Source organism: Heloderma suspectum, chromosome 1 (assembly GCF_057233095.1).
Source record: "Heloderma suspectum isolate Gila_16-S chromosome 1, 16-S_ref, whole genome shotgun sequence".
NCBI lineage: Eukaryota > Metazoa > Chordata > Lepidosauria > Squamata > Helodermatidae > Heloderma > Heloderma suspectum.
This window is the reverse complement of record NC_139458.1, coordinates 120,140,384-120,165,864: the sequence shown is the minus strand read 5'-3', so window position 1 is coordinate 120,165,864 and position 25,481 is coordinate 120,140,384. Positions and strand designations below refer to the sequence as shown.

Genomic DNA, 25,481 nt, shown 5'->3' with positions numbered 1-25,481 from the left:
CACCCAGATGGGAGCGAAGTCAGGACTTTCAGCTGTAATTCAAGGGGTTTGACAAAAGTGGGGCACTAACCATTCAGGAAGTACAGTCAGTGGCATACATACACACCCATCGTTGGTGGCTCATAAGTAATGGAACGAATGGCTGACAAGCAGCTGCATGGCCAGGTGTGGCCTGTTTCCTGGGTACCCCATGACCCATCAAGCAGATAAAAGGCCTGGAGGTGGTTCTGAGAGTGACATTTGCATTTGGTAGCTGTTCACTGGAACTCCCAACATGAGGCCCAAAGAGGTGTCCATGCGAGTGAAGGAGGCCATCATTAGGCTGAGGAAACAACATAAACACATCAAGAGAGATAGCAAAAACAGTGGGAGTGGCCAACACAACAGTTTGGAACATCCTGAAAAAGAAGGAATTAACTGGCAAGCTCAGCAACAGCAAAAGGCCTGGCAGACCACGGAAGACAACTAAAGTGGATGAGCGCAGAATTCTGCTCATGGTGAAGAGGAACCCTTTCACAACATCTTGCCAGGTCAAAAACACTCTTGCGGAGGTAGGCATGTCATTGTCAACATCTATAGTCAAGAGATGGCTTTATGAATGTAAATACAGAGGCTTCACAACAAGGTGCAAACCACTGGTAATGCTCAAGAACAGACAGGCCAGATTAGCCTTTGCCAGCAAACACCTAAAAAAGCCTGCCCAGTTCTGGAATAAGATTCTTTGGACTGATGAAACCAAGATTATCTTGTACCAGAATGATGGGAAGAGAAAAGTGTGGAGAAGGAAAGGAACAGCTCATGATCCAAAGCATACCACATCATCTGTCAAACATGGTGGAGGCAGTGTTATGGCATGGGCATGTATGGCTGCCAGTGGAACCGGGTCACTGGTGTTTATTGATGACCTGACTGCTGATAAAAGCAGCAGGATGAATTCTGAAGTGTATAGGGAGATACTTTCTGCTCAGATTCAGCCAAATGCTGCCAAACTGATAGGACACCGCTTCATATTGCAGATGGATAATGACCCAAAACATACAGCAAAAGCTACCCAAGAGTTTCTCAAGGCAAAGAAGTGGGATGTTTTTCAATGGCCAAGTGAGTCACCTGATCTCAGCCCAGTAGAGCATGCTTTTCACTTACTGAAGACAAGACTGAAGGCAGAACGGCCCACAAACAAGCTGAAGGCAGCTGCAGTAAAGGCCTGGCAAAGCATCTTGAGGGAGGAAACGCAGCATTTGGTCATGTCCATGGGTTCCAGACTTCAGGCAGCCATTGACTGCAAAGGATTTTCATCCAGGTATTGAAGGTGATCCTTAAGTTTGAAATGATGTTGGTTTGTTCCATTACTTATGAGCCACCAACGATGGGGGTGTGTGTATTCCACTGGCTGTCCTTCCTGAATGGTTAGTGCTCCACTTTTGTCAAACCCCTTGAATTACAGCTGAAAGTCCTGACTTCGCTCCCATCTGGGTGTGTTTCCTTTCAACTTCAATGTGGTGGTGTACAGAGGCCAACTGCCAAAACAGTTATCCTTGTTCCATTATTTCTGGCCCTGACTGTATATGACTGCCTGAAGGAGGTCTGCAGTGCTTAGTTGCATCATGTCTCCTGCTAATGATTAAAAGTTTTGAAGTACACTAAAATACTTTACTGCATTTGTATCTTTAATAGGAAAGCTGGCTGAAATAATTTCTTTTGCCTTTTTTTTTTTTTTCAAATAAGACATTCGTTGTCCATGCGCACCTGTTTGAAAATGCTGATTTTTCTCCTTCGGTGGCCTTTGCTTCACTCTCCCTATTCCACATCCTTGTCACCCCCCTGTTCCTGCTGTCCAGTGTGGTTAGATCCACTGTCAAAGCTCTTGTAAGGTAAGTTTTTTTAGGTCAAATCACACAGAATTGGAGTAATTCTGTTTTAAATATACAGTTCCTTGCTGCAGTGGCTAAGATTTATTTTTGCTGCCAAGAATGATATCCTTGTAGTGGATTTCCTGCTGTAGTAAAACTCAGTGCTTCTCAGTCCATCACATAGTGAGTTTCCCCCAGCTGCACCTGCAGCCATATTTTTTTTTTGTTTATTCATAGCATTTATATCCCACCCTTCAGTCAGAAGTCTCCCAGACCAATCAGACAGTCCTTGCCCTGAAGCTCACAATCTAAAAAGGCTGCTTTCCCTGGCGTGGGGGAGTCCCAACGCTCGCTGCCCCTCATTAGATCACATGCCAGCAGTGGAATTCCCACTGTTCAGATCAGAGACAGCTGCAGGGGGATGCCTTCTGAGGGCATTCCTCCAGGGGGCGAGGCTTGGAGCCTAACCCTGCCTCCTGGAGGAACTCCAAGAGGCTGTGTGGGCTGGACTGGGGTGTCTGTGCCCTTTATATGTAGTATTACCGACCATATGAGGGAGAAAAGAGGGCATATGGGAAGGAGGGGAATGGATGGAGACATGGTGAAATATCATAAAGAACTCCAAATAATCTGAAAGACTGGTGACCTTTCAGTTTATAGCTGTCAAGTTATATTCTCTTTCCATTATTTTAACTCCGAATGTAAGTTAAGGCTGAAGTTTGTTTTGAGATACTTGCATGAAAGTCCATCTTTCCAAATGGCCGCCTTCAGTGCTATTTTTGGTGGGAAAGTGGCACATTAATTAATTAATTAATTAATTAATATGTGGGAGCTAATTGTGTTTATAAAGTGAGGAGAGCGAAGACACTTCCCATGCTCAAAAGCAGTAATCTTTATTGCCCCTCATGTGCAGATCCAAGTCCTGACATTTAAAGGAGTTCTAGGACAGGTCCAGTGGACCTGCCATGTGGTTTGGAGAAACAGCTATATTCAAGAGCAACCCATTTCAGGTTCATACAGTAGACACTAAGATTTCATATGCAAGGCTTAAATTGCCTTTGAATCTTTCTATATTAAAATCTTATTAATCTAGAAGTAAAAAAAGAGACATTCTGGACAGTGTATGTTTTACACTCATATTACAAACCAATTGAAGCAAGCTTTAAGCCTCAGGTGTTAAAACCTACTTCTAAGGGTGTGTTTTTTGTGTGTGTTTTTCATTGAAAATCATTGAAACCTGCTTCCAAGTAAATTTGTTTAGTACAGAGGTGCTAATATTTAATTGGGTTCAGCCAAGGATGACAAAGTGCTGACAGTTTATAAAAGTATTTGGTGATATCACCCTTAGCAGTGACTGACAAATTCTTGGAGAAGCAGGCTATGAATTGATTCTAATCCTGATGATTATATGCTACCTCTGGTATCAGAGGCAGTATCCTGGGCAACATGGGCAGGAGGAGGGTGCTGCTGCACTCATGTCCTGTTTGTGGGTTTCCTGTGTACAGCTGGTTGGAATGCTGGACAAGATGGACCCTTGCTCTGATCCAGCATGTCTCTTCTTTATGTTCTTATGGGAGTGAGCCCCACTGAACACAATGGGATTTAGTTCTGAGTAAACATGGATAGGACTGGTCCACCCAGAACTATCACAGAGTACTCAATGTACAGAGACATTATAATGCTGGATATGTCTTTCTGCACAGAACTGATATAGTTTTATGCTGTCATACTATGAAAGCACAACTTGGTTTTGCTTATGACATGCCATTGTACAATCTTATTCAAGGATCAAATAAGAAACCGATAAGCGTAGTCTAACACATACATTTTCAATATTTTGAAATTTTCTCTTTTGGCATAACGTTTCCTTATCCTATTATAGTCCATGACACTGCTCTGAATAAGCAGGCTGTAGTTAGGATCTCCATCAGCATTTTCACTCATGCAGCTGGTCCCAGCGACACTGCCAAATAATCATCAATTAAATTCATACTTAAATGTCGATTATATCCAAATTCAGTCTACCAGAAGAAAAAACTAATTTCAGGGTTCTGTATTCATCAGACTGTACAAGCATCACAATCTATAAACTATGGAAAATACTGTGCCATTGGCCCTACAATATGAAGGCTGCTAGTAAGTTGCAAAATTGGGAAGTGTCTAAGGGCTAAATCCAAAGTTACACAAGCAGACCTCTGCTCATGAAATGGGAATTTCCCTTCCCCTCCTCTCTCCTGCAACCCCCGCAAATATGTATATCCCCCAAATCTGTTCTGGAAGCTGTCCCATATCTATGGAGCAGATCTGGGGGTGGGGGTTGCAAGGGGCAGGGAAAATTAACTCTGCCAATAGTGTCCATTCTGCTGGATACAAGCCGAAGTCAGGAGCGGAGAACCATTTTTGGTTTTTTACCACAGTCCCAATTTTAATTTGACTAGAGGGTTAACCTATGGCTGTGAGAGCTGGACCATAAGGAAGGCTGAGCGAAGGAAGATAGATGCTTTTGAACTGTGGTGCTGGAGAAAAATTCTGAGAGTGCCTTGGACTGCAAGAAGATCAAGCCAGTCCATACTCCAGGAAATAAAGCCAGACTGCTCACTTGAGGGAATGATATTAAAGGCAAAACTGAAGTACTTTGGCCACATCATGAGAAGACAGGATACCCTGGAGAAGATGCTGATGCTAGGGAAAGTGGAAGGCAAAAGGAAGAGGGGCCGACCAAGGGCAAGATGGATGGATGATATTCTGGAGGTGATGGACTCGACCTTGGGGGAGCTGGGGGTGGCGACAGCCAACAGGAAGCTCTGGTGTGGGCTGGTCCATGAAGTCACGAAGAGTCGGAAACGACTGACCGAATAAACAACAAAAGAGGGTTATATAGAAGAGTGTATGTGTGAACTTACATGGGCAAGACCCCTGAAAGTATTAATATAATTGTTTCTTAAATTTGCTTATACAGTAGGCCAGTGAAGCTTTTGTAACACGTGAGGCATGTGCTCCCTGCAACCACCCCTAGTCAACAGTCTGGCCACAGCATTCTGGACCAGCTGAAGTTTCTGAACAGTTTTCAAGGCAGCCCTATGTAGAGCTCATTAGAGGGCTAATGAATGAGTGGAGCCAGATACTAATTGGAACAGACTATGGTTGCCAGGGAAACCATGAAGTCCTGAGCCACTCCCAACAAGGTGACCACAGCATGTATGTTGAAGTCTACCAGCAAGTCAGAGAGACTATAGCACTAACCCTGAGACCACAGGAAGGGAGACTTTTGGGAAGCAGAGCAGGTGGTACAGCAACAGAATCCCTTTTCCATCCCAAACACACACCTTCAAATACACACACTTGAAACTGGAAGACTCCAGGATGGGGCACCTAGACAGGGGGATAGAATCACGATAGGCCATTGTGACTCTGCCTCCCTGCCCCCCCTCGCCAGGTTTTGCCTGCTACAACATGGAGAACCCAGGTGACCAAAGCTGGCACAGATTCACTCCCCCAGTGTTATCCAATCAGGTCTCTGTGATACAGGCTAGGTCAGCACTCTCATCCAGGATCAGGTCCCGGGTGGCTGCTGTTTTCCTGTTCACCAATCTGGCATTCAGCAGGAGTATCTTCAACCCAGAGGACTGTCACCAAGGCTACTCAGGCTCTCTGATATGGGAGACAGCTTGGGAGCAACCAACAACCTGTTGTGCGTCCCACCCCATAATGGCACAGCTGCCTCCTGCTGCCAGCTCTCTCTCTACACTCTATTGTTCCTGTGTCTGCTCCCTGTATCCCTCCACCTTTCTGTACCTTTTTAAAGCACATCTCTCCCACCAGCAGTCAACAATTGTAGGTCTACTAACAATATATATACAACAAGCAGGCAATGGTACAAGCAATTCCCTTCTTTCTCCCCTCCGTCCAACAGACAGGATGGCCCTTGCTGTCGTTCACCCCCAAAGTGAATGGCTGTGATTATTAATATGACTTGTGTTAATACGTCAATATGCCTTTTAATGCTCTTTTATTATTGTACTTTATTGTTATTGTATTTTATGGTTTTATGATCACTTTTTGTTATATGTATGGTTCACTGCCCAGATATCTTTTGATGAAGGACAGTTCATAAATATCCTGATGGATGACAGATAGATATGGGTTTCTTCCTCACTGGGGCTACTAAAAGCTTTATGGCTTAAAGTAATATACTAGTTTTTCTGCTTCTACTTGTGTATTCAGTTTTTGATCAATAATTGCCTTTCCATAGCTCTGTTCAAAAAGGTATTTTGTGTATCCAGTTACTCTCCACATAACCTGAGACCAAGCAATAGGACCAAACAGTAGGACCAAGCAATAACTACATAATTATTACAAAACTCTATACATGGTTAAATGCAAAGTGTATGTTTTGGTAACTGTAGCAGTTAACTATTACCAGGTTGGTTTAATATTCAGTGTTCACATTCCTAAAAGGGCCATGTGCATTCTTATCTATGGGCTTCATACCAAATCAAGATTAAATCCACAACCCACATGAGGACTGAAAGTCCCCTGTGGGATTTCTGCAATGAGCACTGTGTTGAGACTGTCATAGTGTGTAATTTGTTTAGTTTGCTACCATTTTTCTCTCTTCACAGTGTTCAGAAGTTAAGTGAATTTCTCTCAAGTGAAGAAATTGGAGAGGAACATGACAAATGTTCAAAGCCAAGATGCAAAGAAAACCACAGCAAATACCAGGCCGTTGTGAGTATAAAGACTGGATTGCATGCCAAATGGGTTACTTGTCTACCTCCTATTCTTTAATCCACATGAATCACTCCAATAACTTTGTCAGTTTCCTTGTAATTAATAGGTACAGTGGCAAAAGTTATTAATAGTAATGTTCATTCATTAAGAACTATACCATGACTGTTTTTGTTTGAGGCCATGATGAGGCAGCTTGCTGGCAGGAACAATCAGCTGATGCTGTGGAACAATCAAGAGGGGAGAAGAAAGCCCATCCTTTTCCATAAATGGTTGGGAAGCAGTATTAGAGGCAGAGGGATGTCTCAGGACTTCTTCACACGGAGCTTTTATTCTGGTATTGAGATTGCTCACTCAAGGAAGTTTGCGGGTCCTTTAGATGACATCGTTAATGTCCAGGGCATCTCCTGCACTAATGGCCTTTATTCCATTTTTTTAAAAGATGGGAGATAATGAGCTAACAAATTACAGAGCTTGAGTTTCGCTTGAGTTCCCTCTGTGAAAAAGGAAAAGCCACAATAAGAGGAGCTAGACCAATGAACATATGGAAGACTCAGATAAGGGGGGGGAGGAAATTTGTGTAAAGGGAGTCTGTCATGACCCTGCATTTAAAACAGAAGCAGAAAGCCCTGTTTTACATGTGGGATTTTTGGCTGGTGTAGAGATGCTCTCAGTCAGCACTGTGCAAGCATGCAGTTGCTGACTGGCTATCAAACTCTGATGTCATTAGGTTGTCCTAGGCAATCAGCAACCACACACTTGCACAGTGCTAACAGACCACTTCTGCCTCCACTGCCACTTCTCAACCATTTCTGGTAGGGATCGGCTGTTCCCTCGCATCTTGAATGATCTGCAGTGTCAGTAAGTGATTCCCACCAGAAAACCAACTCATTGTCTACTGCCACTTAAGACTCTTTCACATCCCTGTCACTACTCATATGTACTTCTGTCTTCCTGGTCCTGCATAGCCTCTCAAAGTTGTTAACCGTAAGAAGCCTGCCAGAGAGGACTGGAACAATTGCAACTCTCCTATAAGAAGACCTGTTAGCATCACAGAAGCAGTTGATTATTGTGTAAAGGTGATAATAAGGTCACTCTTTCTAATAATGTTGTTACTGATTAGCTTAGCATTCTAGAGCCATAGTTCCAGGTTCAAAAAGCAATTGATATTTATTGCCTGAAACCTCATTTGCTCTGCAAAATATGACTGCCAAAGAGTAATTTCTCACTGAAAGATTATGGTGTTGCACTATGTCTTGAAGATGGAAAGAATCAGTTCAGTATCATGATTTTCAGATTACAAGGTGCATCTCCTTGAAGAGGCATGGATAGTTGCTAGGACAGACACAGACTCACTCTTTCTAGACACTCTTAATCAGCCTACTTTTCTAGATGTTTCAGGACATACTTTGTGCTAGGGCTCAACCCTAGTATCTGTTTTCATCTTTTTCTGAAGAGTAGGTGAATATGCTTGTCAACACTGAATAAATACAGAGAGTCTTCACACATCAGAGATTAGAGTGAAGGGCTTCTAGAACAGAAAGTGGTGTTTCCAGACATACTTAAACCTTTTTTCTCCTAGACATTAAGTGCTGGCTGTTGTCTACCTGGGTGGATTGAACTAAAGACAGGTTACAGAACTGCCATTTCCTCCTCCAGCTGTACAGCTCCTCACTTACTAACCTCCATCCCTGTGTCGTATTGCACTCTCTTGATGATGCCTGCTATGTATGATATATGAACAACAAGCACACAAGTGGCTGTCCTGAAACTCTAGAATTCCTTCCCCCAAGAATTTCTGAGGACATGTGTCCCCAGAAAGCTTTCCCAAAATAGGAATTTAGTTGTTGGGTATAAGTATGGGTCTATTTTAGTAGTGTGCTTTGCATTTAATGAAGCTATATATTCTTGTGTATTAAGAATTTTTTTAAAAAATTATGCAGCCTAATCCTGTGAATATTTACTCAGAAGTAAGCCCTTCATTCAGTGTAATGTATCCCCAAGTGCATACAGAATTTTCATGTAGCCATGCCATGTGATCATGAACACATTTACTAGGGAGTAAGCCCCACTGAGTTCAGTGAGACTTATGTCTGAGTAAACATACTTAGATTGCATTGTAACCTAGTATGACCTGCTCTGAGCCTTAGGGAGAGGGAAATTGTAAAGCACAACAGAAAGAATGATTTTGGTTTTAAGTAGGCCACAAAAGGTAAATTAGGATTTACTAAAAAAAAAAAAAAAAAAGTAAGACAACATGGATTTGATGTACAAAGCACACTTCGGTAATTCAAGATGTCGGAGAAATCCACAACAAATTCAAATGAGTTCAGATTTCTCTGAATCTGACCTGCAGATTCTGCAGCAGACTGGCTTTTTCTGATTCGCAAGGACTTACAGACCAGATTTTTACTTGGGGGTGGTGATTTGTGCAAATGCACATTTGCAAATAAAATTCTCATAAATCCCCCTGCCCCAATCTGATTCCATTAATGAGCAGATGGCAGAATGAAAGATGCCTGTCAATCCATGAAACACAGATGGAACAAATTTAACAAAATCTGTACATCCTTAGGGGTAATGCAACACACAGACATACTCCTCCTGCCATGCACAGTGGTTCCATGGTTACATCCTGCATTCCAGCCTCTGTGCAACAGTTGCTAGCGATATGTATCAGGTCATGGAAAGACAAGTGAGCTCATGACCAGGAGCTATTGTAACTGCTATGCCCAACTGAAGCAACATCAGTGTTCTTCTGACTCTTGTGTTTGCCTGGGGTTTGGTGAAAGTCGGCTGCCTGAGGTGGCACAGGGTTGCTATGTTTCCCTTGGCATTTGGACACTGGGGGAAAGGATCGCATCAGCATAGCAAGTGTGTGTATTGCACATTAAGCAATAGTTTAAAATATCACAATTATGAAAATGTAATAAAAACCTTACCAGAGTAGCCAGAAAGATTTTATTAACATAAAACAAGGAAGGCTGTTTTCAAATATCCTACCTCCTACAGGATCTCTGAAAACAGTACTCATATTAACACATAGAAGTATTGTGCCGTATTAGATTAGGGGGGCAGGGGGATAGTAAACAAGATCAGATAAATCCAGGTGGAGCTAAAATGTCTAGTCAGAAAATTACATATAGATTTTTCAAGGGGAAATGTTATTGAGGTTTTGCAATAATATGGATTATTTACCTTCATTGTTGTTGCTGCCGCCATAGGTCACAAATGGGTTTTTCACTTGGACACCTGAAGGAGCTCCAACATTGTCCAGCATTGATATTCGAATTCCTCAAGGTACTAACCAACATGTTATAGTAAACAGTTTTTGCAAATATCCCTCATCCAGCAAGGAGATTTCCCTGCAGAAGTAGGCTTTGATCAGATACAGATGTGCAGCCACACCCAGATTTGCACCAGCACTGCACAGTGTGGATGCAGATATAACTTCCCACCCATCTTTGCAATGTGGGTGAAAAAAAAAAAATGAACGGCCCCATCTGTTGCCTAAAGACATCTGGATTGTGGGCACATGTCTGCAGTAAATCAAAACTTCAAATAAAATTCTTTCTATTTTTACAGGTCAGTTAACAATGATTGTGGGACAGGTGGGCTGTGGTAAGTCATCTCTCTTGCTAGGGATCCTTGGGGAGATGCAGAAGGTATCTGGGAATGTAATCTGGAACAGGTAATTTTATTTATACTTTCTTTTTTACTTACCCTTAGAGCCATGTTCTTTGTTGTTGTTGTTCAGTCGTTCAGTCGTGTCCGACTCTTCGTGACCCCATGGACCATAGCACGCCAGGCCTTCCTGTCCTGCGCTCTCTCCCGGAGCGTGCTCAAGTTCATATTCATTGCATCGGTGATGCTATCTAGCCATCTCATCCTCTGCCGTCCCCTTGTCCTTATGTTCTTAGTACATATGAATTCAATTACTGTTGTGGTGAAGACATACAGAAGATATACTGTATATCCTTGTTAAGATCATCTGCTTTCCTTGCTTAACTCTTCCATACACTGCTATAACTAGCATCTAGTAATAAATATACATACTTGTAAGTAAACCCTGCTGATTTCAGCCAAGACATAAGGAAGCTGCAGTTCATTATCCAGAAACTGCATGCAAAGAAAGCAGAATTGTTGCATGGAAATTCTGTTTACTGAGTTAATGCCAGTATGATTGCATGCAGAGTCAGCGCTATCTTAAATCAAGAAATCACCATGGGTCCATGGATAATTGCCCTATCTCACAGAGTAATATTTACTATGCTAATTGGCAGTGGCTTTGTTGAATGTGTGTCTCCCACAGTGTGTCTCCCACACTGGAGGCCTTCAAGACGAGGCTGGACAGCCATTTGTCAGGGATACTCTGACTTGGATTCCTGCATTGAGCAGGGGGTTGGACTCGATGGCCTTGTAGGCCCCTTCCAACCCTACTATTCTATGATTCTATGATTCTATGAATCATTTCAGTTCATTAAAAAAAAAAAAACAGTACTGAATCCAACTGTTCACATTGCAAAACTGCTACAAATGTTTATCTTCTTAATAATATTGAGTGCCCTTTGACCAAATTATATGCACTTACAATCTTCTATTTGACAATAATTTGAATAATCAGTTTTATTTTGTGGCTTTTGACAGTTGGAGCTCTCAGATGAGGCTGTTATAGCATTATTCACAGAATGAATATTACGTCATCTTGTAAACCTCCCATATTTTCCCACCACTTCTTCCATCGTTTCTCTTACTGCAGAAAATATGTTGAGAAAGAAAAGATGGAATAGTTGCACAATGCTTTCTCATTGCTATTGTGATATGCCAACTGGAGTACTTTTCTGTTTTTACTTTAAAGCATCTGCAGGGGCTCCACATTTGATCAGACCAGTGGCAGTGGAGGAGGGAATGTTTAACCATGCTGTTTGCCCATAAAGCTGCTGTTAACTTTGCCTTGGGGTTTGGCTGGGGTGGCGATGAATGTAGGGATGTGCCATCTCCATAGGAACGTTTGTGTAAACTGGTCCTCACTCCTTTTGACATCAGTTATTGCCTAGATCCAACTTAACAGTCATTGATTGGCCTAGATGTCAGTTTTTCTAAAGGGTTTTAATAAAGATTTTCAAATTATAAGTCCACTTTTTTCCTTTTAAATCTTTTTATGTGTGACAAAATTGCATTACTTAGCTCAAATTGAATAAACTATTCATTTTAAGTTGATACAATATAATGTGCCTTACATTTTGTCAGTTTATCAGTTTTTAGTATCACTGGTAGTAAACCAGTAGCTTGGCTATGCAATTTACGTTTGTGAGCATGTAAGTTTATAAAACGTTATCATTCAAGTGAATATTCAGAAGTGTCAGCATCTGAAATACTATCAGTTTTAAAAAGTAAGATCAACTAAATTGTTAATCATATTTATATGCAAATACTCTTTGTAAAGGGGCTGTAATCTCTGAGAAATTATTGCCAAATAGACAAACAAGCTCTTAAAACTGGCTGAAATAAATTTAGGAAAGAGAGAAATCCATTTATGAGTTAGTAATGAAAAGAGACAGCTCTGTAATAAATTAGTGAGCTTTTTCAAATTTATAGATTGAACAGGGACAGAAATGGGGCTTTTTGCCAATTTCTTTGAACTGATTAGTTACGGCCCAGTTTAAATGTAACACCAAGCATGTGGGAAAAATACTTACCTTTGTGAGGTTCTTGTGGTCAGGATCCTGTTTAAAACCAAGTCACTGGTACCTACATCTGCACCATTAACACACCAGAGAGCCATGGCCTGGGTGTATGCTGCTCTGGCATACCTAACAGTGCAGATGTAGCCACAGGTAGCCTGATTTAAATGGCATGCCAGCTGTTTGGAACCTCCCAGAGGTAACACTTCTTTTTACACACTCAGCATTATGCTTAAACCACTTCTAATTTCAGTATAGAATTTGCATGCTCAATTTGCTGTATCACACTGCATTAAGCCCATCAGGAATTAGCATAATTCAACAACACATGTTTTTAGGACTTGTGACAATTTCTTAATGTCCTCCTTTAAGTTTTTAATGCAAGTTTATTCCCACTGCAGCTCACCTGAACAAAAAAAAAATAGGTAAACTGATTTTTATGGTGCAAAATAGGAGCTTTCCACAGCCACAGCATTATTCAAAGAAAATGCTGGCAAACCAGGATTTGAGCCTGGAGTCTCTCGCTGCTCACCTATTATTTTTGAAAGAGTTAAATCACCTGTGTATATTGGGTAAAGGATGAATACATAGCACTGCAGTAATTATGGGTGCTAAAACATTATGAAGTTTGTTTATTGTATTTCTATACTGCCTTTCTAAAACCAGCCACAGCAGGTAACAAAAGTTCAGAAAATAAAAACCATAATCAAATAGTAAAGCATTAAAAACAACCTTTAAAACCATAAAAGTGATTATAAAAGTCAAGTTAAAATGTGTCTTAACCCTTTTTCTGAACACAGAGCAGAGATCAGTTGCAATTCCACAGGTGGGGGGTTCCAGAGTTGGGAGCAACACAGGAGAAAGCCCCTTCCTGTATGCCCAATAAATTTATGTATTTATTTTATTTATTTAAAACATTTGTATCCCGCCCTATATCATTAAGATCTCAGGGCAGCGTACAGATAAAATCCATTTCAACAGTATAAAACAATAGATAATTTAAACAATTAAAAACATATTAAACCATGAACAAGCTAATACCAATTAAAATCCAATACAATAAAACAGTTAAAACAGCGTGCTACTTTAGGGAATGCATTTAGCCCTCAAAGGCTTTGGTAAAAAGCCATGTTTTTTCTCCGCACTGAAATGGGACCAATGTCTGCGCCAATCGGGCCTCCAAGGGGAGGGCATTCCACAACCAGGGTACCACAGCAGAGAAGGCCCTCTCCCATGTCCCACCATAGTGTATGACTCGCACTGGTGGGACGCAGAGGAGGGCCTCTCCAACAAATCTCAGTCCTTGGACAGGCGTATATAGGGAGAGGTGCTCCCTCAAATATTGAGGTCCCAAGCTGTTTAGGGCTTTAAATGTCATCACCAGAACCTTGAATTCCAAATGGAAGCGTAAATGGGCCTCTGCAAGCAATAATGTCTTCAAAAGGGCCTGTCCTGCTGATCTTAATAACTGAGCAGTCTCATTCCAAGATAGGCGGTCCCTCAGATAGCTATTGTTCTCAAATTGAAACAGCTCTATGAAAAATATTTTGCAATATGTGGAATATAATTATTTTCCTTTGGACAGACTGCTCATATTTACTTATATAAATAATTTATTTTTGCTTTTTACTGATACAGCAGTATTCCAGACAGCGAGACAGGGGAAGATGTCAGGTATGGTAATTTATGTGATTTTTGTCTATCATGACTCCCTAAACCTATTATATTACAATGGACAGTATCCAACTCTGCCGCTTCACTTATACCATTGACATAGCACTAGCGCAAGTGACCTCTAGTGCAATGCCAATAATATATGTTAGTGTGACAGGTATTCTGGGAAACCTATCATGCCAGCATGCACTAGTGGTGTTGTGCTAGAGGTCGTTTATGGTAGCACTACATCAATGGCATACACAGAGTGGCAGTGCTGGATACTGCCCAAAGAAACAAAAGATAATTCTGCTTTATTAAGTCTGAAAAGGAAAGATGCCTTTATGCTGTGGGGCGGGGAAGGCTGCTAAACACCTCCAAATTCTTCTGTAGCAGCAACATTCGATAGGATGGTTACTTTAGAATGTGTTTGTTTCACAAAATGACCATGATTCTAACCTAGCTTAATTACATGGAGTTGGGAAGATTGCACAGGTCAGCCTTTGGCCATGCCGGCTGGGGATGATGAGAGTTGTAGGTCAATCCTTCTAGAGGGCACCAAGCTGGAGAAGGCTAGCATATGATGTAGCACTAGGAGCAACTCACCATTGCAGTCTCCTAAAGGTGTTTGGCCATCAGAAAGCCAAGTATGTCAGAACAACATTATGTATGACATATTTGATAATAACCCTTTATGATTGGATTACAAGTTATAGGCAAAAGAGCAGGCAGGACTGACCCTTACGTGTCAAGAAATTGTATCAACCATGATGCAGCTAACCCAATGTACTTATAAAGTTAAAATGTCAGTGAGAACCCTAGACTGCACTGATTTGAATGTCTGTGTGCTTTTGCTTATACAGTAATGAAATTGTTTAGAAAATTTGACGTAAAGTTCTAATTTCACATTTTACCCCAATATTGGTGCTACTTTAAATGCTTATTTTTATTAAACATTTCACCTTTAATTTTAACTTAATTTCTTGCACTGTGGCAGTACTTCTCCCCTTATTTTCACCTCCCATTTAATAGGAACAAATGTTATGAAAGAATCTGCTATGCAGCAGATCAAACATGTGTTTGCATAGTTTTATTTATTATTTATGTAAACGATGTACATACCACCCTTCAGCGGTGCTTTCAGTTGGTATGAAATACAGTCTATTTTGTTTGCTTTATTATTAATTAGAAAGAAGAGTTTCCTGGAAATATTGGGAGTTACTTGATATCATTCTAAAACAGGCTTGATTAATGTGGTCATACTGTTACCCTAATAGGAAAAGTATCTATAGAGTTGCACACTTGGCTGCTTTTCTTAAAGGTTACCATGTACAATGTACATCCTTTTGTATTTCTTTATTTGATATATTTATGAATCATCCCTTTAGTCAATAGGCACTTGAGATGATGACAAATAAAATAAAATTATAAAACTCGAACTATCATAAAATCACAAGAAAAGAACAAACTTCAGCACCATAATATTAATGTAAAAATAGAGAGGGACATTAAAATTAGAGAGTGATGTTAAACAAGGGACAGAACAAAACCATATTTGCTGCCTACCTGAAGCTCAATAAAGAGAGTGCCAATCTAACCTCTCTGGGGAGGGAGTTCCAGAATTGGAGTGCAACTTTGGAAAAGGCTCTGTCTCAAGTCTCCACCAATACAGCCTCTCCAGGTGGTGGGGAGTCAAGGGGCTTGATGATAATTGCAAATTATGGGTAGGTTCACACATGTTGAGGTGGTCCTTCAGATATCCTAACCCTAAACCTTTTAGGGATTTATAGGTAAGACTCAGCACCTTGAATAGTGCTTGGTAACAAACTGAAAGCCAGTGAAGTTGGTAAAAAACCAATATTATATAGTCTGTATAATACACACCTGTCAAAAGTCTGGCTACAGCCTTTTGCACTAGCTGTAGTTTCTGGACACTTTTCAAGGGCAGACCCATGTAGAGTGTGTTACAGCAATCTATATGAAAGGTGATTAAGGCATGAATCACTGTAGCCAGGTCCTCATTACCCAGGAAAGGGTGCTGCTGGTACACCAGCTAAAGCAAGGCACAGTCACTCCTAGCCACAGCCATCACCTGACCTTCCAGGAGCAGCACTGCATCCAAGAGCATCCCCAAGCTGTGTACCTGATCCTTCAGAGGGAGTGCTATCTACCCAGAATAAGTTGTGCTCCTAAACCTGGGTTGAATTGTCTGCTTACTGTCAGGGTTGGATTGGAGTCCAGAGAGCCCCAAAGCAGTTCTGATTCTGAGGAAGAGATAGAAATCATGGGAGAGGAACCCGCGCGCTGTTCAGAGAGCCAGGGGGAGAGCCCCTCCCGGTTCACATTCCTGAGAGTGACAGTGACCCTGGCAGGGAGAGGGAGGCACAACAGCAGTTTCTGGATGCTAGGCGCCGGCGCAGCATCAAGCAGGAGATGGTGGGCGCTGAGAGGAGGCCCTCAGCCCGCTTGGCATGACGGCAACAACAGCGCCCCGATACCCCACAGGAAAGGGGTGGACTCTCTCCTCCTATCCCATAAGTTTAGAGGTTTCCCGCCTTCCCCTCCAAATGGAGATCAACTGATTCCTAAGGTTAGAACACCCCGAGTAGGCAGCTCTCTTAAGTCTCACTCGTAGGATCACGCAATTAGCATCTGTAAGCGTCATTAGGTTGAATGGAGATAAGGCCTTGGAAAAGAGCCTTATTGTCTGCGTGTTGATTCTGGCTACCTGAGGATTTCAGAAGGCAGCAGAGGTGACCGCCCGACACTTACCAACAGGAACTCCGTTTGTTCACCCAGTCTCTCACTGCACTAATGCAATGGAGGTTAAGAAGAAAGACTTCTTTGCTGCCCTCACCACCACAGAATAGGCCCTAAAATGGGTGCTTACACATGTTCAATCAGATTTAGACTGTGTTTTTCTCCACAGCCATTCTAGTCATCTGCCCAGGTGCTTCATTTCCCTAAGCTCCTCAGTTATTTCCCTAAGGGTCTTGGTCCTCCAAGTCGACATGTACACCCAGGATCAAATCCAGAATCACAGTTCTCTTCCCTATCATGATTTGGCATTAAACAGAAGCATTTATGACCTGATGGGGTTATCACCAGAGCAGACAAGAATCAGCAGATTAGATGGCGAAGCAGAAGGAGAAACAAACTCAACATGTCTCCTCTCCCTTCTCCTCCACTGGCCTGTTCTGCCTCCACTGCCATACCTCCCCTTGCTTGTTACAACTGAAATTGCATAGGGAAAGTTTTTTAAGCTTTTCAGAGCTCATATTTTCCCTGGGATTTCCATTCTGCCTATCAGTTACTAGTCCAGTTTATCCCTGTCATGTGCAATTCTGTATATTTTGCTCAGTGTGCACTTGTTAGGATACATCAGTTGGTTTATCAGTGAGTAAAGATTCAGCAAAACAGAAATTTGCAAAATCTTTAGACATGTTGATATACATGTGTGTACTTGGAGTTTTTCCCCTACACTTTCTAAACTAAGGTTTTTAAAACTTGTAAAGATAAGGTCATATGTGAAACATGCCTAAGCACAATCCTATGTGTGTTTAATCAGAAGTAAGTGCCATTATGTTCAGTGGGGCTTACTCCCAGGTAAGTGTGCATCGGATTGTAGCCTGTGAATGTCACATGTAGATGATGTAATATTTTCTGGAGTTGTATAAAAATAACTTGAGCTATCAGTTGGAGAAATTGAATATTTATGCCATGGTCCAGATATGTTCTGGTCAGATCTGCTTGCACAGGTGTGTGTTTTCCTTCTTTTTGGAGTGGCTGTTATCACAGGAAACCTGGCTTGCAGTGCAGTATACACTGCAACATGGGAGAAGGTAGAGAGCTGCATTCCAAAAAGAAGAAAAAGGTCTTGCTGCAAATATGAAGTTGATAACTGCAGCTACCAAAACATTGATCTATATTAATTTAACAGCAAGGTTATTATAAAAGCTGGCAGAAAATTCATTAACTGAGAACTGTGTATAAAAAGCTACAAGTTGCATCCTGAAGAGAAGCACTGAAAGTGTACAGAGTAGTGTGCTCTTTTTAAAGCTACCTGATGATGATAATAACATATCTTAGATTTGCCATTGGCTTCAGTGGTATGTGAATTTCACTACGTATCTATACATGGTTAATCATAAAATGACATTTATTTACACTTCTGAGTCTGAGAACTGAAGCGTTCCCTTAGTATTTGCTAAAATGAATTAAACCTAATATTTTACTGTATACCTTTTCTGCAGCCCAGAGAGGGAAACAGCTGTAGACATGGATAACAGGTATTGCATTTTGATAATGAAATGGAAAAGCTTTCAGAGGTTTCTGCAAAACTAATGAACCTTTATAGACAAATATTTCTTATTTCTCATTAGAGGTTTGTATAACCAAATTTCTAGCCAAGATAGATGTGGGCATCAATGGCAGGTCTCACACCCATTTTTATTTTTATTTTTGCCACCAGGACTGTCAGATAGGGCTGTATTTTAACCCCCTTACTTTTTAATTTATTTCTTAATGACCTGACTTCTGACCTTTATGTTGCTGAGTTGCACCCCATCTAAACAGTACTCTAAAAATTCCTCCATTGCTATGCTGATGATGGTGTTTGCTTTCATTGTCCAGAACAGGCCTAAACCACTTACCTGTTTTTGTAATAAGAACCACTTGACTATAAATGATAATAAGTCCAGGGTCCTAGTGTTTACAAAAGACCACAAAAGGCACAAATGGATCTTAAATGGAAATGAACTATATTTTGCTCATATAAAATACTTTGGTATTCAAACACAAAATATGAATTCCTGGTCTGAGCAATGAATGCGAGCAATTGGTTCTGCTAATTGCAGTCAACAGGCCATCTCAAAGGTAGCTGTTGTTTTTTCACAAAGTGGGCACTTTATACTAGGGCTGTGTACCACTTTGGCTACGGATCCGAATTCCGAGCCAAAGTCGCCAATTCAGACCAATTCAGTCCAGATCCGGAGTGGGCCCGGATTGGCCTGAAGCAGTCTAGAGCAGGTTGGATTGATCTGAAGTGCTTCAGAGCACTTTGGCCCAATCTGGACAGCCGCCCAACCAGCAGCATGAGCCCCCTGCTCCTTACCTAGACTCATGGGGAGCGCCCACAGCCATCACCATCTTCTAGGGAGTTGCCATTTTCTTTTAAAATAGTGACTCATCTTTTCTGGAAATAAAAACTTATGCAAATGTGTGCAACATTACAGGCATAAATGGCCCATTTACAGGCCAGGAACAGGCAGCTTGCATGGCTGGGCAGCAGTGACAATGGGGCTGGTGTGGGGCTCATGCAGCTGGGGGGCGGGGTTGCGATTCAGATTTCACTTCAGATCCAGGCTGAATCTACACATAGCATTTATACCGTTATCATACCGCTTTCATAACTACTGGTACACATTACACCAATGGGCACCAATAGTTATGAAAATGGTATGCTAACAGTATAACTGCTATATGTAAATTCAGCCCCAGAGTCTGAAACAGGTTGGACCAGGTCCAGATCTGGCCAAGGCGGGTCAAGGTCGATTTGTAGCTCCAAATTGGCCTCCAAAGCGGATTGGGGGGTCCCTGCACAGCCCTATTTTATACCTTCCGCTACTCAAGCTTATAAAGCCAAGTCTTTAGCTCAACTTAACATTCCCTAGCATTCCCATATGAATTTCTGGATTTAATTCTCAAATGGTAAGGATTTAATCTAGCTTCCTGAGAAAGATTTTGCGTGGGGAATGCGAGTATATATTTGGAAGTGGGTACCTATGATCTGTGGAATGTAAAGCTTGGATAAATGCTCTGAAATGGTGGTTACTTTTGCTCCTTCTAGTTGTATTCACTTATTGCTCTCTTTGTCAGTCAGTGGTTGCAGGTTATGGGAAAGAAGATTCTTAGGCTGGGGTTCTCCCATGAGGTTCTGGGTAATTACGGCTTAAAGAAACCTCATCTCTTGGTTACACAGGAGTACATAGACCTAAATGTTCATAACATTTGAGAACTGCAGCTGATAAGTCTTGCTGTCCACTATCCTTAAGTAAGCTTTCAAATTATGGAATTGCTAGAGCACCATATTTACACACACTAACTCTTTTCAAACACAGGAGAACATTTATGCTTGCTTGCTTTAATGTGGTGTGTTAGGGCTTGAAAAAGTCTGTTTGAAACTCTTGACAGCCACTGCCAGCCAGGACTGATCATGCTGGGCTAGATGGACCAACAGTGTAAGACAGTATAAGGCAGATTTCTGTGTTTCTAAATTCATTCAAATATCAGGGCAACTCTTGACCACTATGCTGGCTGAGCAGTTGTGCTTATGGAAAATATTAGCAGACATAAACTATATCTATCATTACAATTGTCCAATCTTCTGGAATGAGAGCAACCCATATATGGATGCTTTTAAGGCCTAAAACTCCTTTTCCTGCATTGCTGTTGAGATGAAGTGCACTTAGTGCCCATTGCTGATATTCTCTTTTGCTGGGAATCATTTAGGAGTGGGCTGGTATCTCTTTGCACAGGGTACGAAACTCCCAACCTAAGCTTCTTAGAGTTCAAACTGCATGGACACAGACACACAAGGAACCTGTAAGGATGGGGGCATGATCCAAAAGGACAAGGGCTTTAATATCAGTGTGACATTCTCAGTGGATTGAGAAATGAAAATATGGTTTCAATCTGATCATGGCTAAGGCCATTATTGAATTAGTGTTACAGCTATATGAAACACATGCCAGAAGGGGTGTAGCCTCATATATCTTACTTTCTGTTTGGTAAAATATCTCAGTCTCTTCCAATCTCTATGAAACCAAGTCACAGACGTTACATTGTATGTAAGCCAATGACTTCATCATTGAAAACAATTCAGAGCTCTTTCTATAACGGTTAGTTTTGCTGAATCTTTGAGGCCCAATAGAGCCCTTCCAGTTAGGTCAAACCTTTTCAGCTATGCCATCCTTCATATTTACTTAATATGGTATTATTATACTAATCTAGATCCACTTAGCACAGCTTTTGCCACCCTAAAAATGTTGTTCAAAGGAAACCATAGCTTAGCCACCCTTTAATGCTGCAATACCAAAACCAGGAAAAACAAACAAACTACTACCGAGTAACCTGGATGTAACCTTATATAGGAAGGGTACACAAATGTTGCAAAAGGGATTTATCAGTGATGCATCTGTGCACTTTGTATGAGAGATATGGAATATGAAATTATCTTTAAAAGAAGACATTGAAAGAATGCATTAGTGAAGAATCATTTAAGTGTTTGTTTAAGTAAATAACAAGGATAAAGTGGAGCCTGTCTGTGTATTTTTTCCCCAGGAAAAGAGGGTCAGTGGCATATGCTTCCCAGAAACCATGGTTGCTAAATGCTACTGTGGAAGAGAATATCACTTTTGAAAGCCCCTTCAATAAACAGAGGTAATGTATTTAAGTGCCATATAATTGCAAATAATAGTAAGCCTGCTTTACCACCCTTAGAATGAAACTTCATTATTGTTGCTGACAACACTTCTTTCCCGGGTAAATGTGCAACCGTTGAATTGTTATGTCTTTGAAATAAGTAATGATTTGAAGCATTGAAACATCTTGATCAGGGTCCCTCTTTCTTAGGAGTCCTATATTGACAGCTTGACTAAGTTCCAGTTTAAACATTACAACACACACATGAAAGCCATCGGGCGAGTTTGAACCATGCTAAGCTGCCCTGAAGATAAGCCACCATGGGTTGGTTGTTCACTTGATAACCCATGATACTCCTGACAGATGATTGGGCACACTGTGCCTTGCCATGGCTTGTTTCCCTTCAGTCCACCCACCTGCTCCCAGCACATATCCCAGGCATTTTTGCAGCAGAAATCTTTGTTTCCTTGTTCTCTTCATCAGCACCCTTTCCACAATTGGTCTGGCTCACATGGGAAACTCCCCCTCTTAATATCAGATCACCAGATGCATATAATTTTCTGAGCTCTTATGAATGCAATAATGTGGTTGTAATTTATATTTATGTTTATTCAGGGTGTTGCACAAGTGCACAGGAGCGCAAGACCCCCTGTCTGCTATTTAGCCCAGCGTATGATATCCCCCCTCTCGTCAATGTCCTTGTCAATTTCATCCTCCACTTTGGCAGGTGCCTTGCTAGCAAACACCTTTTTAAAAAGGCTGCTTCACATACTACATAATTACACCTGCCTGATAAGTTCCTTCTCCTGCAGCCACCAGCCACTTTTGGCTCCCCACCCCCTTTGTGCTTTTCACTTCCCTCCACTGGTCTCCATTGTTAGCTGTCAGATACATATGGGTTACAGAGCAATGACAGCATAAAGATACACAGATTGCAAAGCAGAGCAGGAAATGAGGGGAATCGGTAAAGATACAGAAATTTGAACGTAAAGATACACAACTTTCAAGGCAGAGCAGGGAGTAAGGAGGATTAGTAAAGATATGCAAATTTCAAGGCAGACAAGTGAGGTAGATTGGTAAATGTACACAAATATTATGGCAGAGCAGGAAAGCAGAGGGGGAAATTATGCTAATTTCCAAGCTGTGGAATGTGCACACTTGTGCAAGACCACTGTTTTTTTAATGTTCCAAACATGTTCAGAACACTCTCTGATGTCCATTCTTCTTGATTTTTAGGAGCATGGGGGTGGGGGGCACTGACAAGGAATGAAGGAGGATGGCGGCAGCACTAGTGAGATCATGAAGAATGGCATGCATCTCTAGCCATTCCCAACAACCCATTGTGAAGTCGCCCTGCCAGGTTCAGACATCACAACAAGCCACCCTGAACAAGCCATGGGTTCTCAGGATGGCTTATTCATGGAAAACAACCCAAGATGAAAAAAAAAGTTCCAGGTTTGGACATCACAACAAGCCACCTTGAAACAACCCACAATGACAACCCACTCTCCAGGTTCAGACAATCATTGGGGTAAAAGGAGCCATTGTGGAGTCTTTCCCCGCCCCCATACATGCTGTGTGTGTGCCTGTTGTTTGCATAATTACCTGTGCTGGAGTGCAGGTTGGCATGTCATCCAAACATGCAGGTGGCTTCGTACCCACCCTACAACCCACAGCTTGCAGTAGGGGCTGTAGGGTGGGTATGAAGCTACCCCTGCTGTGCTGTATGCTGGGTTCAGATGACACACTAACCTGCGCTGCAGCACAGGTTATGCTAACAAGGGTCATGAGCACAGCAGGTGTGGGTGCAAAGCCATGATGGCTTCTCTTATCCCTGTGATCGTCCGAACGCCCCCACTATGGCTTACCATTAGGGATGTATGAAACCCCACTTACCTGGCTCCGCCAGGTTCCGCTGGGGGGGGAGGCACTCCGTCCCTCCCCCGGAATGCTCATCTGGGGGAGAGGTGCTCTGCGCCTCCCCCCGAATCCTGGCCGGCCTGCTCCGCTCCGCGGGGATTCCGCAGAGCTGCCGGCCGGCTCCTCCAGCAGCCGGACATCCGGCTGCTGGCTAGCAGGGATGCAAACGGTGGCGGCCATAGCCGCCACCGTTTGCATCCCTGTATTCAGCCGTGATAGGCTACATAAAGTCTTACATAGCCTATCACGTCTTGGTTAAAAAACAACAACAACAACAACGCGTACGCAAATGGCGGCGGCTACGGCCACCGCCATTTGCGTTCCTTATTTTTGGCCGACTTAGTCTACGTAAATATTTACATAGTCTAAGACGGCGAAACTAAGGGGGAACGCAAATAGCGTAGCAGACGCTATTTGCGTTCCCCTTTATTTTCACCATCTTAGTCTACGTAAATATTTACATAGACTAAGATGGAGAAACTAAGGGGGAACGCAAATAGTGTCCGCTACACTATTTGCGTTCCCCCTTAGTTTCGCCGTCTTAGTCTATGTAAATATTTACGTAGACTAAGACAACCAAAAATAGGGAACACAAATGGCAGCGGCCATAGCCGCCGCCATTTGCATACATGTTTTGTTTTGTTTTTTTAACCCAGACGTGATAGGCTACGTAAGTCTTTACGTAGCCTATCACAAATGGGGGGGGGGAAGACTGCAAATGCGGCGGTGGTGGGGGCAGCCGGTTGGAAGACCAGCCACTGCCTCCGCTGAAGCCGCCTCCAGAGCCGCCACCATCCGGAACATCCGCCCCAGATAAGTCTCTTCCCCGGGGGGATCTGCGGGGGGTTGGGGGGGGTGGCAGGCCGTTCCGCCACGGAGTTCGGGGGACCGAACAGACTGGCATTCAGCCTCACCGAGATCCGTGGCGGAATTCTCTGACATCCCTACTTATCGTGTCATGCGAGCCAGGTCAATGAAAAACACTTCCATGTGAAAGATGTGTCACACAGGTGATAAAACATTTGAAGCTGCTTTCCAAGTGGATTGGCCCAGTTGTATGGAGAGCTTCTGTGCCAGCATTACATATGACTTGTTATGGGCACAGAAACCCTCTATGTGACCAAGCTAATTCTTGTACTAAGCAGCTTACAATATTATGGTCCCTATGTGAACATAGAAGCACTATCAGCAGTATCTAGATGGGACCCTAATATTTCTGTTGATCAAACCACTGCCATCCTAAGCATAGTTCTATGCAGGTATGTTGAATAAAAGCAACTTGTTTCTACTAATTAAGTTTAAGAATGGTATGTCTAACTGATAATTGTTAAATATAGCTAGGTCAAAATTTTTCTTTAATGTTACAAACTGAAAGTTTACAAAAATAAATACAATAACTGGTTTAAAATGTCTGTTTACAAATATGTTCAAAGCCATAAATGTCTGCTTACAAATATTTTCAAAGGATAAGATAGGCATGTGCTCCAAGGTTTAGTTACTTTGGAAAGCAACATTCTTTGGAATGGATCTGGAGTTCCCAGGAACGTATCTCCACTCACAGGATGCTCCCACTGAAGGCCATTTTTGTTTGTTGTTCCTTCCCCCTGTAGTCTTCTGTGCTCCCTGAAAGGCTGTTCCAGAGGGTTGGGAAACCCACCAAAACATTGCAGGGGATGGCACAGGGAGTTGCTGAGTAGAATCAACAAAAGTCAGCACCCTGCCCTTCCTCCAATGGGGGCTTCTGCCAGCTCCTCCTGTGAATGGAAGGAGGCCTTCTGTCCATGGAAGGGGCACAGGATCCAATTCCTTAAGTAAAACATTGTATTGATGACCACAAATAAATGCATTCTTCTACTAAAACACTGTTTGATAGTCAGTTATTTCATTATATTCAGTTTGTTGTATAACCTTTCTCAACGAGATCCTGAAACATTTATCTAGTTTAACATCAGCTTTAATGTATGCTTAATTACATACTGAAAATTTAAACTAAGTCATCAGAGGGTTTGCTCCTGGTGGTTCCACATGGACCTGTGGCCCAATTGGAGTCTACCAGGAGAACAGTCTTCAGTGCAGTGGCCCTCTTTCTTTGAAACTCCCTGCCCCTGGAGGTCAGACAGGCATCAATACTGTGTTTCTTCCAGCACTTCCTGAAAACAGTTCTGTTCCAGGAAGCATTCCTTAAATGACCAGCTATACTTTTTATTGGCATTCTGTTTTTAAT

At 42.1% G+C, this 25,481-nt stretch overlaps 1 protein-coding gene across 1 annotated transcript in view; it reads left to right on the top strand.

Annotated features, from left to right (window-relative positions):
* The window catches only part of ABCC8 (ATP binding cassette subfamily C member 8), a 130,559-nt gene that overhangs the window by 68,107 nt on the left and 36,971 nt on the right, over positions 1-25,481 (top strand). Inside the window, exons 12-19 of the mRNA XM_084855031.1 lie at positions 1,726-1,871; positions 6,473-6,578; positions 7,547-7,657; positions 9,803-9,878; positions 10,164-10,269; positions 13,901-13,936; positions 18,169-18,204; positions 21,257-21,355. Of these exons, the coding sequence (XP_084711157.1) occupies positions 1,726-1,871; positions 6,473-6,578; positions 7,547-7,657; positions 9,803-9,878; positions 10,164-10,269; positions 13,901-13,936; positions 18,169-18,204; positions 21,257-21,355 (716 nt within the window). The remainder of the gene's footprint in view (positions 1-1,725; positions 1,872-6,472; positions 6,579-7,546; positions 7,658-9,802; positions 9,879-10,163; positions 10,270-13,900; positions 13,937-18,168; positions 18,205-21,256; positions 21,356-25,481) is intronic.